The 16316-nt window shown below is 38.1% G+C and overlaps 2 protein-coding genes and 1 long non-coding RNA gene across 4 annotated transcripts; 1 reads left to right on the forward strand and 2 right to left on the reverse strand.

The window, feature by feature from the left end:
- Positions 1-2292: 2292 nt before the first annotated feature.
- LOC149703014 (uncharacterized) lies at positions 2293-5724 on the reverse strand. The gene is made up of 4 exons (XM_089866934.1): positions 5567-5724; positions 4384-4678; positions 4018-4223; positions 2293-3956 (listed from the first exon to the last, which is right to left on the reverse strand). Exons 2-4 carry the CDS (start codon positions 4670-4672, stop codon positions 2397-2399), a joined length of 2055 nt encoding a protein of 684 aa, XP_089723060.1. The 5' UTR covers positions 4673-4678; positions 5567-5724; the 3' UTR covers positions 2293-2396.
- A 209-nt stretch (positions 5725-5933) lies between these two features.
- Positions 5934-10756, forward strand: LOC149703015 (uncharacterized). The gene is made up of 2 exons (XR_016381915.1): positions 5934-8392; positions 8469-10756. It is a non-coding gene; the product is annotated as an uncharacterized LOC149703015 (long non-coding RNA).
- Positions 10757-11842: 1086 nt separating this feature from the next.
- LOC149703016 (transmembrane protein 19) lies at positions 11843-15720 on the reverse strand. Of its 2 annotated transcripts, XM_089866938.1 has the most exons (5): positions 15475-15700; positions 15125-15252; positions 14740-15048; positions 13915-14130; positions 11843-12365 (listed from the first exon to the last, which is right to left on the reverse strand). In XM_089866938.1, the coding sequence occupies exons 2-5, from the start codon at positions 15216-15218 to the stop codon at positions 12199-12201; spliced, it is 786 nt and encodes a 261-aa protein (XP_089723064.1). In that variant the 5' UTR covers positions 15219-15252; positions 15475-15700; the 3' UTR covers positions 11843-12198. The 2 variants fall into 2 exon arrangements, with proteins under 2 accessions (XP_089723064.1, XP_089723063.1); XM_089866937.1 differs by having other exon boundaries at positions 14740-15252; positions 15475-15720.
- Positions 15721-16316: the final 596 nt, after the last annotated feature.

Here is a 16316-nt window from a genome sequence, read left to right on the forward strand (position 1 = left end):
TTCGACAAAATAGGATATTATTTCTGACTTTCCGGAAGTAACTATTTTAGTATCATGTTTACTGTTTTATAAAAAATCCACTGAACTAGAATTTGGACCTTTACAAGTTTACAGGGGTCGTACAAAATTTTTGGAATGAAATTCCCTGACTTTTCCAGGTTTTCCCTGACTAACTTGAACAAATTTCTCTGACCATTTGCAATAACGTACATGGCAAACATATATGAAAACCAGTCTAAATTCAGTCGAATAATTTTTGCACGAGTTGTTATTGTTATAAAAATTAGCCAATTAATTCGTTTAAATTTAACATTAAGTAAATCATAAATAACCGGAGCGAGCGAAGCGAGCTCCGCAAATTTGGGGCTCTGGTCAAATCTCAGACAAGACATTTTGAGGTCACCCTTATACTTTTTCTGAGGTTTATAAAAATGGGGTGATTTAAGGACCGAATACCAATTTTAGGGTACATTAAGGACCTTGTAGGAAAATAGGGACTTTAGGGACCTGGTGGGAGCCCTGACTGCATCCTAGGAGCGAAGGCACTCGGCGTTGCCCGTCAGCCCGTCGGGACATTTTTTATTACTTTTCACGCGGACATTATTCCATAAAGAAGGGTTTTTTAGTTTTTGGCCGCCGTTTAAAAAGATGGCAACAAATCGAACCCAAAAGAGCATTTAGTCTGTCTATAGGTTAAAGGAAACCCGTGTACTAAATATCTGTGAAATCGGTTGAAACGCGCGGACTTTGTTGAATAGAGAAGAGTTTTTACATTTCTGGGTGCCATTTTTTAAGATGTCGGCGGATTGCAAAAATCTTTCTTAGTACGCGCCTACTTCTTATGAGTAACGTTCCTGCAAATTTTCAGCCTTCTAGGGCAAGCGGTTTGGGCTGGGCGTTGATTATCTGTCAGTCAGTCAGGACTTTGATTTATATAGATATAGATAAACGAAACCTGAAGAGACAGTCAAACGTTTCTAAACAAGCATTTTGAAATACCAACATTGCCATTTCAGATGGTTGCGCAACATATTTTTACCTTAAACAATCAGAACTATCTCATCACGATATACTGTAATAGTGGCAGGGAGCCCACTCTTAAATTTAAATTCCTTATAGGAAAAATAGGAATTTTTTCCGGAATTATAGGATTTTATAGGAGAAAAAAATGTGTTTTTATAGGAAAATATAGGACTAAAAATGCTCATATATAACACAATTTTGGGGCTTAAACTATGTAGAAAAATCTCAAAAAATAACAAATTGGATTTTACTTTGAAAACTCAGAAGAACTTAATTAAAATATAATATAATATATAAAAAATCCTACAGGGTTCGTACAAAATTTTTGGAATGAAATTCCCTGACTTTTCCAGGTTTTCCCTGACTAAATTAAACAAATTTTCCTGAGCATTTGCAATAACGTACATTGCGAACATATATGAAAACCAATCTAAATTCATTCGAAACATTTTTGCACAAGTTATTGTTACAAAAATTAGCCAATTCGTTTAAATTTAACTTTAAGTGAATCATAAATAACCGGAGCGAGCGAAGCGAGCTCCGCGAATTTGAGGCTCTGGTCATACCTCGATACTGTCTCGATAAAAAAAAGCTAAATTTTGATAAATTTGATGCTAAAATATACGAAAACTTCGACTAAGTCAAAAATATAGGATATTATAGGACATTTCATGAAATTATAGGATAATACAGGACTGGTTCAAAAATATAGGAATTTATAGGAATTATAGGACCCGTGGGCTCGCTGTAGTGGATACTGGGAAGTGGACTAGTTCAGAAATATGACAGCATCCACGTTAATAAACGTTACGAAATCACACTTCGCACGACACGGAGTACCTCAAGTATAGATAACAGATAACGACACAAATTTCGTCAGCAAGGAACATAGAGATTCCTCCAAGGCATTGGTTTTCCTGCGCTAATATTCCAACAACTTTTTTTAGGCTTTTCTGTACTGTTTCCCATCGTGGTAAAATATGTCTAAGTTAGAAAGGAGGGGAGAGAGATAATGCGAACGGCGATCCGTCACTATATTCTCTCATTCTTTTGAGCTTTGGTTCAAAAATTGCTCAGTTACGATGACATGAAACACCAGAAAGAATCCAGGAGAGTCGTTCTCGCAAAACGAATTTCAGAAGGCCTTTCGTATTTCCAACATCCAAGAGAACAATGGATATGATGACTGATATGAAAGTTATCAATAAGGAGGGGTTTTTTTTTTACATTTTTGGGCGACAGTATTAACACTACCAATTTACAATCTAATTCTTGTAAAAACATTAATTTTATTGAAAGAACAAAGATACAAAATAAACTTCCCTTAACTTTGGGAAGTATCAAAAACCTCCAAGACCTTTAGCTTAAACCCTTTACAAGTCAAGAAGTCCAAGCATATTAGTAGCGCCTGGGTGGACTACTTCCAAGGCTGACAGATCCATGCAACCGAAATTGATTTTGGTCAATTCTAACGCTTCTTCCTTGATCTTTTTCATGTTGGTTATATCATTGAGAACGAGATAAATGTGAAACAGATTGAGCGAGGCGATTAAGTATTCCTGGACGTAATCCTGGGAGCGTTTGCGCCAATCTTCCAACAACTCTTTGTAGGCTCTCATCGCTTTTTTGTACTGCTTCCGGTCGTAGTAAAATTTTCCCAACTTATAAAGCAGTGGACAGAGATAATGCGCCGCAAATGGCGATCCGACGCTCAATTCCCTCATTCTTTTGAGTTTTTCCTCAAAATCTTTCGGTTTCGATGACAAGGAGCGCATGAAAGAATCCTGGAGAGTCGTTCTCGCAAAACGAATTTCAGACGGCTCTTGCCTCTCGTATTTGCAAATGGCGCATTCGCAATCAAAATTCTTTTCCGCAATTAGAGAACGACAAGAGCTACAGTTATAGCTAATCAAAACTTCCTGACCCTTCTTCAAAGGCTTGGTGCTTCTGGCTTGGCATAAGTCTCCGTAAAATGTCAAAAGACAATTGCCATCGATGCAATCATTGTTGATGTAGGATGGTAATATGAACAAATCATAACGAGAAGAATCAATTAATTTCTCTTTGAAGGAATTGTACTTCACGATGCGACGGATTCTTTCCTTGTAGACCATGGTACAGTTGTCCTTACTTGGATCTAAAAAGCCCATCTCTTTCCCAGCAAATAATTGATAGAGATCTTTACCCACTTCTGGGTTCTTTTGAATCTTGTCAGCAACCAAGTCGATGAAAGTTTCCAATTCCAAACTTTGGAGGGAGATGGCAGTTTGAGGAGCCGGGTAGCTGGCAAACACTTTGCAGCAGAAAAGTAACGTTCCCGCTTCTACATCTTTCGTCACAAATAATCCACGACCTTTCTCTCCAGCATCATCTATTTTAACGGGTCCACAATATTCGGCGACATCGTGAATGACTGGTTCCATGCGATTCTTGTAAAGTTCAGCCATGTTGTAAATGCCGTGGTTACGTTGTGAGATTCTTTCTTTAGCTTTGGCCAGAAGATCCTTGATTACTTTGCTTGGAGGCTTAAGGACTTCCATCTTGGCGCTCAAGAGATCTCTAGCTATTTCGTATTGGCCCAAACCAAAGTAAGCCTGGCTGGCCCGGTAAATCGCCTTCACATGGACGGGATTCAATTTCAGACATTTTAAAGCATCGTCCAAGGCTTTCTCGAACTTAACGAGTTTCAGGAAGCACAAGGAACGATTGGAAAGCAGTTCGACATTGCTGGGCTCTATACTGAGTCCATCTGAGTAGGTTTTCAAAGCTTCTTCGTATTTGCCATCAACGAAGAGCTTGTTGCCTATTGTGCGAATTTCCATGACCGATTTTTCGTCGTCATTATGTTCATCGTGCCATTTTAGGTCAGGAAGTCTGCGCCTTATCTGATCCCTGGTAAGCACAATGACCTCCTTTGGATCCGAACAACATACCTACAAAGAAACGAAAATTTTACGCAAGTTCATGTATTTGGTGAGGCAAACCGCAACTTGCCCAAATGGTGCCGTTTCCATCACTTTTGAAGAGAGGTTCTAGAATAGCCAAGTATGTTCCTGGATTGAACAAAGGTATTAACGGAAACGGAGTGAAGCCAAACTGCACAGTCACGGCGTGCTTTCCAAATTTATCTTCCACGACGAAAAGTACCTTCTGAGTCCCAACGATTGGTTTTTCCAACACACGGCAAAGGAAAAACTTTCCTGTTATGAATTATAAGAAATAAACGTCGCATTTGAACACCTATTTTCTGATTTTAAAATGTTTAACTAAAAATTTAAAGTATTTTTATCAATATAGTACAATGATTTTAATACAAACATTTCTATAGTGAAACACTCAAATGTTTTGGATCAAACTTACCATAAAGCGTCTGGTTGACACTCTTCGTGAGACTTTGGATGTTAACCAAGTCATTGGGTTTCAGAATTTCGTCCAGTTCTTTGTCGTCCCTAGTCTCAATAGTTTTCGAGGATCTTTTGTGCGTTATTAAGACCTGTAGGGGTTTCTCATCATGTTCGCAAAGGTCGTGAAGCTGGTTAAAGGCAAGAAGCACAAATTGCCTATCGACGTTTATTTCTAATAGCGCTTCATTGTCGCTAAACTGCTTCCCACTCGCAAGTCCATACATAACACTTAAAAGGGAATCCATCTTTCCCTAATTCAATTCAACAAGACTTCATCAAAAGATATTCGCTTATTTTTAGACGTGCGCGGTTAACCGTTTCCATCGAATAGAGTGCTGTCAGTTGTGACGTCAGATCCAAGGTTAAACGTCACGAGTCTGCCTTTAGCAATGGGCGGCCATGATGACAGTTACCGTTTTTTCTTTACGGGAAAACAGCATGGGTGACGTCACACCAGCGCTTCTGACAGCACTCTATACCGAAGCCAATATTTCGATACGGTATTCGATAAGCCCACTTTCACTATTCAATACGAATATCGAATACCGAAGTTCAGCTAGCTATCTCACTACTCGGATAATGTTCGACTGCCATAAATTTAGGTCCTTGGCACTAGAGAGATCCACCTTATTTTAAAAAATGTCATCCCAAATTTATTTGTCTTTCATCAAAAACTACCATCGAGTGCCTTGGGAAAATTTTAAGAAATACTTGGCGACCAATGAGGAGAGGTATTTTGAAATTTAGGCGCTTCTTAATGTTTTTGTCCTTGCTTCGCGAATATTAGGGTTACTACACGATTAATCGCGAATAGTTAAGCATTGGCTAGTATTAGGGAAACTATTCGCGAATACTAGGCTTAACTATTCGCGATTAATCGGTTAGTAAGAAATTTACCATGGCAATCAGTATTCGATTTGGAATAGTCTATTCGATTCGGTATTTGATAAGAAGGAAAATGTTTTGGTATTCGGTAACCGGTTCGATACCAAAAAGTGTCATTCGCGCACCCCGACTTATTTTATGATAGAATTCATGAAAATCGCAAAGGCTTATCACCACACCGTTTCAAGAAGACAAAAATTAGGTTCGGATTATCACCACAATTTGTTGAAAAACTATTGGGAAAATGTAATTACCTTCAGTTAAGATTCAATACCCAAATGGCAACTAGCGATATGTCAAAGAACTATTCAGTTTGCGTGGACTGAATGTGTCGAACAAAGGAGAACGTTTGTCGCTTGGTCAAGACCACCGTTAAGAAATCCATCCATCCAGCTACCAAAAGCGCATAGTTTCTTTGCTTGGTTTTTGTCTGTTGTTGATATCGTAGGACTAATGACGTTGGTAATGTCTATGGCGTAATTACAGACCTACTTATAATTTTGTAAATCGTTTTCCTGGATTATTTTCTATACTCGAGTAATAAACTGCTAAAAAGATTTCGTTGAAAATGTTTTGAAGGTAGATTTAAATGTATTATTAAGCTTCGGGCTATAACATCACACTTCTCCAGAGACTGGTGAACCACCCGCGCATTTTGAAAATGTAAATGCCACGTGATACTTATTTCTCGTTGAAAATGTATCATTACAATAGATAATTAATCCAATCACCGTTTTAAAGACAAAAATGAAAGAAGTTATGTTGACAATCCAGTTAGCTCTAAATCAGTAGTGTCGCTGGGGCTTGAAATTTGGGGGAAGGAGCTTAAATGGGCAAACTTTTGAAAGTTATTATAAGAAATTAATAACTAAATTTTGCATAATTGGTTTATTGGAATATGTGTAGACCTTTACAAGTATCCGAAAAACATTTGAATTTTGGGGTCTATCGCCCTGCGCCCTCCCCCCCCCCAAAAAAAGGCTAATGTCACTGGTTGTTCGTGTGACTGCAGCGCCGATTACATGAAGTGCTAGGCCTAGTTTTCGAAATAAACGAACTAATTAATTATTCTCCGTTCAATAACGCTCACCAAGTAAGCGTTTTCTTTTGGGGTCGCCTGAGAGGGCTCAGAGATCGCTCCATATTTTCGTGTTATGTCATCGCTCTAGCTCGGAGGACCAAATGTAGTTGCTCCCGGGTCGCTATAATAAGGTATATATTAGGACAGTTATACCTTATTCCAGTTTTCAAATACGACGTTATACACTATTCCAGTTCGTTATTATGCCTTATTCCTATTATACTTTATTCCACCACCCCGTTGCTCCCAATGAAAGACAACATGACAGCGCCATCTGTGAGCCTCTAGCGGAACTAATTACAACTTTTACTTGCTTATTTCCAATCAGAGACATCGTTATGATTTTTATTTCAATTTATTAGATTAAAAAGTACTTGAGTTTTTATTATTTAACTCGCGTATTTTATTTAACACGTTTCAAAAACTATCTTGACAGCTTGTTACGCAGATTATAGCAGCAGACGGTAATGAAAACGTTCTTCAAGTGATTAATAGGGGGCGCCACCCGTATTTGATAAAGATTAATGCTCGACAAAAAGTGTATAGGAAAACAGTAGATCTCGAGATCCCACGTTGTGACTCTAGGTTTAATCACAGCCCACTCGATCACGCAAGTTGCACTCGCACTCGATCACGCAAGTTGCACTCGCTATAGAAGCCCGTTCAAAGAATTCAAAACCCATGCATTTTCAAGAATCGAGGGGATGTAGTGGAAAAGCTAGTGAAAACATGAACGAGTCTAAATTTTTGAGACAAAAAGCACTGAAATGTTAGGGGGAATTGTCGAGTTGATGAACAAACTTTTATAGGAAAGTGAAAAATGTAAGCTCTAGCTTCCTGATTTTTTTACTATTTGTAAATTAAAGTACACTAAAAATTTAGAAAATATTTTGAAAGGCTTAGGACTAATAGTTATTTTTCTAAAAATTATCAAACTTTCAGTTTGTGGTTTTTTCAACTCTGGATGACTTCTAGCCATTTTAAAACGCGCTGGGCAAATTTTTCAAATAAATAATTTTTCCCCCAATACTTGTAGTACTTGGTTTTCACATATTTGCCAAGTTGTTTTAACGACTAGTAAATTGTAATAATAAATCAAATATAAGATATTAAATACAGTATTTTGATGAAGAACGTTATCAGAAGGGAATTCCCTTCAGGCGTTATTAGCTGGATTGGTTGGACCTAGTCTTTAATTTTTTACTGAAAAACTATTAGCGCTTGAAACTTCAAGATTTGTAGGACTTTAGAAAACGTTACTACGCACCTCTCAATAAAATTTCAAGACATTTGATCCACAAAAAACGAAATTACGCCCATTTTACCCCAAAAAACGGCATTTTTCTCATAGACATAATGCTAATTCGTAGACTGCTTTGACGAACTTTATCGGTTGGGCCTAGTTTTTATTTTTTTACTGAAAAACTATTCACTCTTGAAACTTGAAAATTTGTAGGACTTTAGAAAACGTTACTACGCACCTTTTCTTAAATTTTCACGACATTTGATCCACAAAAAGCGAAATTACACCCATTTTACTTCAAAAAACGGCATTTTTCCCATAGACAAAATGCTAATTCTTAGACTCGTTTACCAAGGAGTACTAATCGGTCATATTCTTGACTTTTGGCTGTTTGAAGGGGCTTCTATAGCGAGTGCAACTTGCGTGATCGAGTGGGCTGTGGTTTAATACATATATTCAGAAGTAAGATGAGACTAGAAGTAAAGAGCTCTAGCATTGGTTGGTAGTAGATTAACAAATTTGAGGATTTTATGCCGCTTCCATCGCACCAACACTAGAGAGAAAAAATTGGTCGAGTTCCAAAAAATTTCCTACCCCCTTCCCCTCAACCTAAAGCCGCGGAACACGGACGCGGGTGCTTGAATCTAGTTCGGCCGTCTACCACCACGAGCGTCTCACGTTTTGGAGGGAAAATTCAGAAACCGCTACCAGAGGGCCAACCGTTGGTGTGTTATCAAGAATATTCACTTTCGCCAAGTAAAGAATTTGGTTAGCTCAGTACTTCTAGTCTCATCTTACTTCTGATATATTATATCTCATTGTCCGTCTCTAGAGTCAGAGCGGTTGGGATCAATCCGGGAGGGAGTGATTGGGTCTATATAAAAAGCGCCTCCGTTTCGGAGCAGCTCATTTTTCTTCTTTGAAAGACGATTTTTTTCGGAGCGCTCCGGGAGCACTCGGATCACCTCTAAGAAAAACGCAATAAGACGACCCAAGGGCTGGGCTCGTAATAGAAGTCACATTGTACCAGTACAGAAAATGTTAATGAATAGCCCCTCGATGGGCTACTGTTTTAAAAATGATTATTTAAATTTTTTTTTACTTCTGTTATAATTATAATAGTGTGACACGAACGGAAACCTAACGATGTGCATCTTTTAACATTGGTAAAACGAAATACCAGTAAATACCTATTAAAATCAGATGCCCTAACAAAAAATTTTAACTCCTAATACTTACTTCAATAAATTTACTTACGTTATAATTGTAATATCCGGGGCCACAAGCTACTACTTTCCTTTAAAATTGTTCTCGATTTGTGGAGACACGAAACTTCTAATAATTACGTCGGTACATACCTCTGGTTACTGAGAGTGAGAGCTTGTCACCAAGTAGGTGAAACATCATCGTTTCTCGTAAAGAGACGCCTGGTGAGGCAGTGTCAAAGGCTTAGTACAGACTAAATAGGAAGATGGACTGCAAAACCGAGTGTAGTCAATTCCATGGTCAATTCTCGCTTGCCGTTTTCGTACTAGCTCTCAGTCACAGTAGTGTCATACTTACGGAACATCTTTATCTATATATATTAGGGGTGTGCGGGTACCCGATACCCGAAGATTACCCGTTCGGGTATCGGGTCGGGTACCCGCCCCGATACCCGAAAATGAATTTTCCAACTATTCGAAACTACTCGGGTAGTAAAAATAATCCCCCCCATTACCCGTGACAAGCTGAAACTGGTTGTCGGGTTATTCGCGGGTAGAAAAATAGGAATCAGAAGTGAAAGGGGACCACCCATTGTCCGGTTTAGAAAGAATCGAAATTTTAAGAATGACGAAATTCCATGAAACACTGTTTCAATGTGAAATTTAGTTCACATAAGCTATGCGTTCTGTGGTAGTTTCTTTCTGAGACAGACTAGAATCACCGCACGCAACGCGACACACCTATATCAAGAAGTTATCTAGTATCAAAAACGGATTTATGTGAGAAGAACGTTGAAGGTAGCAAATTCACTACCCATCCTCGCATACTTTATTGAGAAACGTCGTCTGCTTATATTTTGACTCCACCCACAAATTCTGTATATCTCTATTTTCGTGGTTAAATATATAAAGAAAGAAAAACTAGATGCTTAAAAAAGAAACATCAATTATTTATATTCTTAACTTTAAAACTTAATTCCACTAAATCAGGAGTTATATAGCATTGTTGTCCACTTTGCTTTTTTACCACTGGCGCAATTTCGGAAAAAATATTTAACCACAAAAATAGAGAAGTCTCTATACACAGAATTTGTGGGTGGAGTCAAAATATAAGCAGACGAAGTTTCTCAATAAAGTATGCGAGGATGGTACCAGAGGCTAAAGCTATGATCCCACGTTCTTAGTGCATAAATCCGTTTTTGCTAGTATCTCAGAGAGAAGGTATAAATTCGCCAGATTTCCAGCTTTATCTCCAGTCCAAATGTAGGTCCGGAGTCAATCCCCGTCTCTAAATTACAGCCAGCATCTCATTGGTTCTTGAAAACTCACGTCAGCGCGACGACGCGAGTGACGAAAATTACAGTCATATTTTCCGACTGAGGAGAGCTAGCGAAATAGCCCGGCGCCTCCTTTTACGTCCCCCCTTGTATTTTGAAAGGGGGACTGGGGCTATGGCGCGCGAATACAAAGGCATCTTATACCTTCTCTCTGAGATACTGATATAACTTCTTGCCTATACATTGCCAGTATTCTGTGTTGAAATAAAACTAAGGGTTAAGAAAGTGAAAGCGGGCATCAAAAAGAAAGAAACTAAGAAAGAGCATACATTGAATAACCCAGGATTGAGATATAACTGGAAGAATAGTGTACTAAATGGAATTTTTGAAGGAAATATCAATTTGCCTAATTACCTGAATACCAGGCAAAAAATTTGGGTACCCACACCTATAACTAACTATTCGTCTAACTTTTAATACCCGACTATTACCCGACAACCATTTTTCGGCTAAGCCTAATTACCCGAATACCCGACAAAAATTCGGGTACCCGCCCCGATACCCGATAACAGTATTTTTGATTACCCGAACCCGATTCGAAATTGAAAAATCACTACCCGCACACCCCTAATATATATCAATGTCCTGACTGACAGACTGACTGATAACCAACGCCCATCCCAAACCGCTTGCCCTAGAAGGCTGAAAATTTGCAGGAATGTTACTCATAAGTAGTAGGCGCGTACTAAAAAATATTTTTCCAATCCGCCGCCATCTTCAAAAATGGCGCCCAGAAATGTAAAAAAATCTTCTCTATGCAACAAAGTCCGCGCGTTTCAACCGATTTCACAAATATTTAGTACACTGGTTTCCTTTAACCTATAGACGGGCTGAATGGTCTTTTGGGTTCGATTTGTTGCCATCTTTTTAAATGGCGGCCAAAAACTTAAAAACCCTTCTTTATCGAATAATGTCCGCATGAAAATAAATAAAAAATAATCCGACGGGCTGACGGGCAATGCGTGTGCCTTCACTCCTTGCTACAAAAATATCTTATAAACATATAATTTTACCACTGTACCATAAATGAATCATTTGAATAAATAATTTACTGATTTTACATTTTAACAGCTTCATTTCTTCCTTGTTATCGTTATTATTTCCTTAAAGGGAGGGTGAAGTAGAAAATCAAGTGATTTTTTATCGATTCTTCCACTAATTACAAGACCAGTCTGCATAGTCAAACATTCAGGAAATACTTCCGAATGATTTTAAAATTCAAATTAGGTTCAGATTTTAAGGATAATTTTAAATAAGCCCCTCCGACCAATCGCGTAACGCCCTGCCTTTTTGTTAACAAAATTCTCGTGGCACGTTCCGTGTCGAATGAAATTTAACACGAGATTTGATAAAATTTGCGCGCGACGTGACAATCGTGGCGCGAGACACGGAACGTGCCACAAGAATTTTGTTAACAAAAAGGTAGGACGTTACGCGATTCGTCGGAGGTCCTTGTTTAAAATTATCCTTAAAATCTGAACCAAATTTGAATTTTAAAATCATTCGGAGAGGGATATTTCCTGAATGTTTCACTATGCAGACTGGTCTTGTAATTAGTAGTAGAAGAATCGATAAAAAATCACTTGATTTTCTACTTCACCCTCCCTTTAATTAAGTTAATTTATTAAAATAAGGCGAAAAATAAAATTAAAAAATCAACTCCATAGAAATTTCCTTTTTCCTTCAATCATCATGCATAGATAGATTCGTTTAATCATTTCTCATAATTATTTAAGTTATATACATATATATTAAATATACAGGCGCATTTACAAATTAAATATTACCCCATAATTTTAAACATTAACCCCATGATGCACCCAGGTACCTTGAATTCAAAAATATATCCTCTATAAATAATTAAATATCAAACTTTAGTTAGTTTTTTATACATTTTTTTTTTCTTAACCATTTAAAATTTAAAATTCTGGCGAGATTGTAGAAAATAATGAGAGATCAATTTCCGCTTATTTTATAAAGATTTTCCAGCTTTTCAAGTTTTCATCCATCAAGGAGGAATTCATCTTAATTGGTGCCATGTATAAATAGCCACATATGGAACGAGTAACGACGATATGAACGAAGAGAGCAAATTGACAGAATGATTGTCGAGAAATGGAATACCACTAACGCGATAGACTCCGGGTCCTGGATGTTCCACAATTTTTCCAGTTTTTTTCTGAACCCCTTCAATTACACAAACATAATTGTATGATATTTTACATCCACATATTGGAGAGATTGGCCTAAAAAACGGGGGGTGGGGGCGGTATTGTTTGCTTGATATAGGGAGCTGCCAGAGAGGTGTGGCTTAAGATAGCTCCTCCCCTTTCCACCAAAATGGCGGCAACTTTACAGAGTGAAAGGCTAATGGGGGAAGGCTCCTGATTGGCTGATTTTCACCCCTTTGCCCACTCCCAATAGGGTTAAAACAGAACACTGGGCATTTCGATCCAAAGATCTTAAAACAGTGTTGCCACAGAATTTTCAGAACCAAATTCCCTGACTTTTCCAGGTTTTCCCTGACCTTTTTCTGAGATTTTCCCAGACCTTTCTAGGCCGAAAGTTTTACAGTACGTATAATTAAATAAACTCTCTAAATTAAGTTTTCCAATGTATTTTTTGCGTCAAAATGAATAAGAAACATTTAACTATAAATAACGGTTTAAAAGATTTTTTAAAGGCATTTACAAAAACAATTCTAGACAGCATTTTTAAGGATTGCTCTAGAGTTTCCTGCGTTAAGAGAGGATCAGGAGAAACTTTCATTACTCTTTCAATAAAGACATTTTACCCACAAAAATCAAATTCCCTGACTTTGCTGAAAATTTTAAATTTCCCAGACTTTTTCGGCCTATTTTTAAGTTCCCTGACTTTTCCAGGTTTTCCCTGACCCGTGGCAACCCTGTTCTACACACCAGTTTTACCTTACCAAAGGCAGTAACCATTCAGGACTCGTGCACTAGGGTAGAACTAAAACCAGCCTTTGATAAGTTCAGCGGGTCCGTCAATCCCCCCCCCCCCTAGTGGGTGCATCTTATGGCAGGATTCGTTTTAATCACTATCCTCTAAAACTACCATTTAATTTGTTAAATCGTTATCATTAGCTCAAGGGTGTCTAAGGCACAATAAAAAACGCCAGTTTTCATAAAAATCTCCATAAATGAATAAAAACTAGGGCTGTGCGGGTACTCGAAAATGACAGGTACTCGACTTCGAGTCCGAGTCCGAGTACTCGGACTCGGACTCGAAACTGGTTTTCCTAGGACTCGAACGGGTACCCGGGTCTTGGTCCAAGGCCTAAAATTACCCGTTTAGGGCTTGTCGAGTCCATTTTTCTTTACCAACTTAATAGGCAACTTTATCAGCTACTGATAAAAATGTTTTCATATTTAAAAAAGTTAAAATTACTATTAATGTTTAGTTTTGAAACAGTTAGAAAAAAAAAACAGAATGTTTTAAGAGTAAATTTGACGAATTTTGGGCTCGGATTAAGAATTTTGGACTCGAAACCATGTTTTAAGGACTCGATGGACTCGACGAGTCCACTTTTCCAGGACTCGGACTCGGACTCGAAACCTAAAAATGAGGACTCGCACACCTCTAATAAAAACGTATACACCCAATTTCCAATACTAAAATAATTTATGTAAATTAATTTCCCTGATAGTGATATGTCCGGAATTCCTAAATCTGTAAGAAGCGAAATTAAATAAAATAAAAAATCTATACTTACCAGAAAACTGTAGAGTTGCCCCTAATACTGAATCCAAAATGGAGTTAAAAAGTCCCGCAAAACTTGCTATTAACACTATTGGCCATTGAGGCGGGCAGGAACTTAGGGCTTCCTCGTGTAGAAAAAGTAGTAAGGCCACATAATACATTACTCCTACTAATGTTCCTCCCAAAAGACTAACAACGATACCCGCAAATGAGATGCCTCCGTTTGTACCTGATATATTTAATAAAAATTTCAATGGTAAATATAATATGACATAGAATCAAAAGTGGATGAGAGGAAAAGTATGAAAATGGCCAAAAGTCGCGAGTCATCAGAGTTTCGCCGTAGGTGACCGTTTTATTGGCGTAGCTATACTGGGCCTGTTCACTCCCTTAAAATAGGTCTTGTGTTAATTCGCGGTTACGCGGTTACCGTCGTCTGCTATTGTGTATGCTAGAACTTCCTCGATTTGTGTTTGTAGTCAGGACAGAGTAGCTGGTAATGTTTTAAAAGGTATTTGAAGGTATAATATGCATTTATGTAAGGTTACCGAAGCAATAGAAGAGCACATAAAACTAGATACGTTTAAAACAAATCTCAGGAATTTAGCTATAGCGCGAGCAGCTTGCGTCGTGATGCGCGTGATCGAGTGGGCTATGGTTAAACCAAGGAGCATAAATGTCTGAACTACTTTCAGTCGCGAGTTTGCAAGTCCACCAGTCACTAGTAAACTAAATAGTTATTGGCGAAACTTTGATGTCGGCGTTTTTTAACACAGGCTCTATGGCCATTGTCATACTTTCCCTCTCATCCACATTTGCAAAGATTAAGGAAATGTACCTTTAGGTACCCTCCTTAGCGTCGTTATTAAAATTGGATCGCCTTTGGCTAAAACAGAACCTAGTTCCGATGCCCAAGTATCTCCGTTAGCTCCAGCCAATGACGCTAAAACCGCGATTGAAAACCAAGATGCCCCGTAGTCTTTATCAAAATCGATGGCAGATTCTTTCAATCCCTTTTCAATCATATACAGAATCGCCATTTCCGCAGCGATACCTCCATTGCAAATAACTTGAATCCAATTTCGTTGGCCACCTTCCTTAAAATCCAATTCTAAACTAGCTTTTTGTTTGCTTCGAAACTTTGTGGCTTTCGATGATGAGATAAAAAATGTAAAGAGAGAGGCCAGAAAGGCGTAGTTACTGATGGTTAAAATAAAACCAACAAGAATTCCCGCTGCCGCACCACTGCGATCTAAACTCTTCTTGCGTAAACCAAAAGCAGCGATAACCACTGGTATGATAAAAGACACTAGCCATCGTAATGGTGATGCTGATTCTAGTATATCAGTCTCTGAAAAGGATAAATTATTAGATTATTGGTGGAATTCATAAACGTCGAAAGCAACGCAATTCATTACAGGCGAAGGCAGGACGTCGTACGCAAACGTCTGCTTTTTGCGCACGACGCTATGCCTTCGCCTGTACTAAATTGCGTTGCGTCCGACGTTTATTTATGAATTCCACCTTAACTCTCCCACAGCCTGAATTTTATATTAATGTTTAATAGAATTACCGGACTCGTGTGTTGGGCTTCCTCCATGACGAAGCCACGAAGTTATCAGAGTAACTGACCAAAATATAAATGAAACTGGCAAAATAATTACTAAGATACCTATCAATATCATACCGATTTTATTAGGAGTCAATTTATTTAACTAAACCCAAATTTAATTGAACATTGATGCTTAAATTCCGAGAACACCCGTGACCAACCTGAGGGCTGAGGCTAATAGTTCGGGCTAGGTAACGATAGCAGACGCCAGACCGAGTCGACTGTCGACCGCCGGGCCAAGGCCGAGGGGGCCGTCACTCCTTCAAACCTCGTACACCTATGTTTTCAAATCATTCAAATCACATAAATCACTTCCCAAATCAAGCAAATCACTAAAACCGCTTTGAAATCAATCAAATCGCTGCACAAATCAGTGAAATCGCTAGTAAATCATTCAAATAACTATAAAAATCAGTGAAATCAATTGCAACCTTATAAAGCAGTCAAATCATCAAATCAATCAAATCATTAAAATCACTATCAAATCAATGCCAAATCACTCGAATCACTATCAAAATCATTAGCAAATGTTCGGTATAATATCACGAAATCGTTCAAATCCCCGACAAATCATTCAAATCCTCGTTAAGTCACCAGTCATTCAAATCGTACAAATCATTCAAATCACTTCCAAATCCTTTAAATCACATAAATCGCACCGAAATCATCGTAAAATCGTGAAAATCGCACTCAAATCGGTTCCAAATCAGCAAATCAGTCAAATCACTTCCAAATCCTTTAAATCACATAAATCGCACCGAAATCATCGTAAAATCGTGAAAATCGGCTCCAAATCAGCAAAT

Source organism: Phalangium opilio, unplaced genomic scaffold (genome assembly GCF_054372755.1).
Source record: "Phalangium opilio isolate 3A_F unplaced genomic scaffold, DU_Popi_V2 ptg000017l_1, whole genome shotgun sequence".
In the NCBI taxonomy this organism is placed as follows: Eukaryota; Metazoa; Arthropoda; class Arachnida; order Opiliones; family Phalangiidae; genus Phalangium; species Phalangium opilio.

Coding starts and splice junctions, on each gene's coding strand:
- LOC149703014 (XM_089866934.1), bottom strand. CDS start 4,672: ATGGATTCCCTTTTAAGTGTTATGTATGGACTTGCGAGTGGGAAGCAG. Junction 4,224..4,383: donor TGTCAACCAGACGCTTTATG/GTAAGTTTGATC, acceptor AATTCATAACAG/GAAAGTTTTTCCTTTGCCGT. Junction 3,957..4,017: donor ATGGAAACGGCACCATTTGG/GCAAGTTGCGGT, acceptor GTTTCTTTGTAG/GTATGTTGTTCGGATCCAAA.
- LOC149703016 (XM_089866937.1), bottom strand. CDS start 15,586: ATGATATTGATAGGTATCTTAGTAATTATTTTGCCAGTTTCATTTATA. Junction 15,253..15,474: donor AAGCCCAACACACGAGTCCG/GTAATTCTATTA, acceptor TATCCTTTTCAG/AGACTGATATACTAGAATCA. Junction 14,131..14,739: donor GCTAAGGAGGGTACCTAAAG/GTACATTTCCTT, acceptor TAAATATATCAG/GTACAAACGGAGGCATCTCA.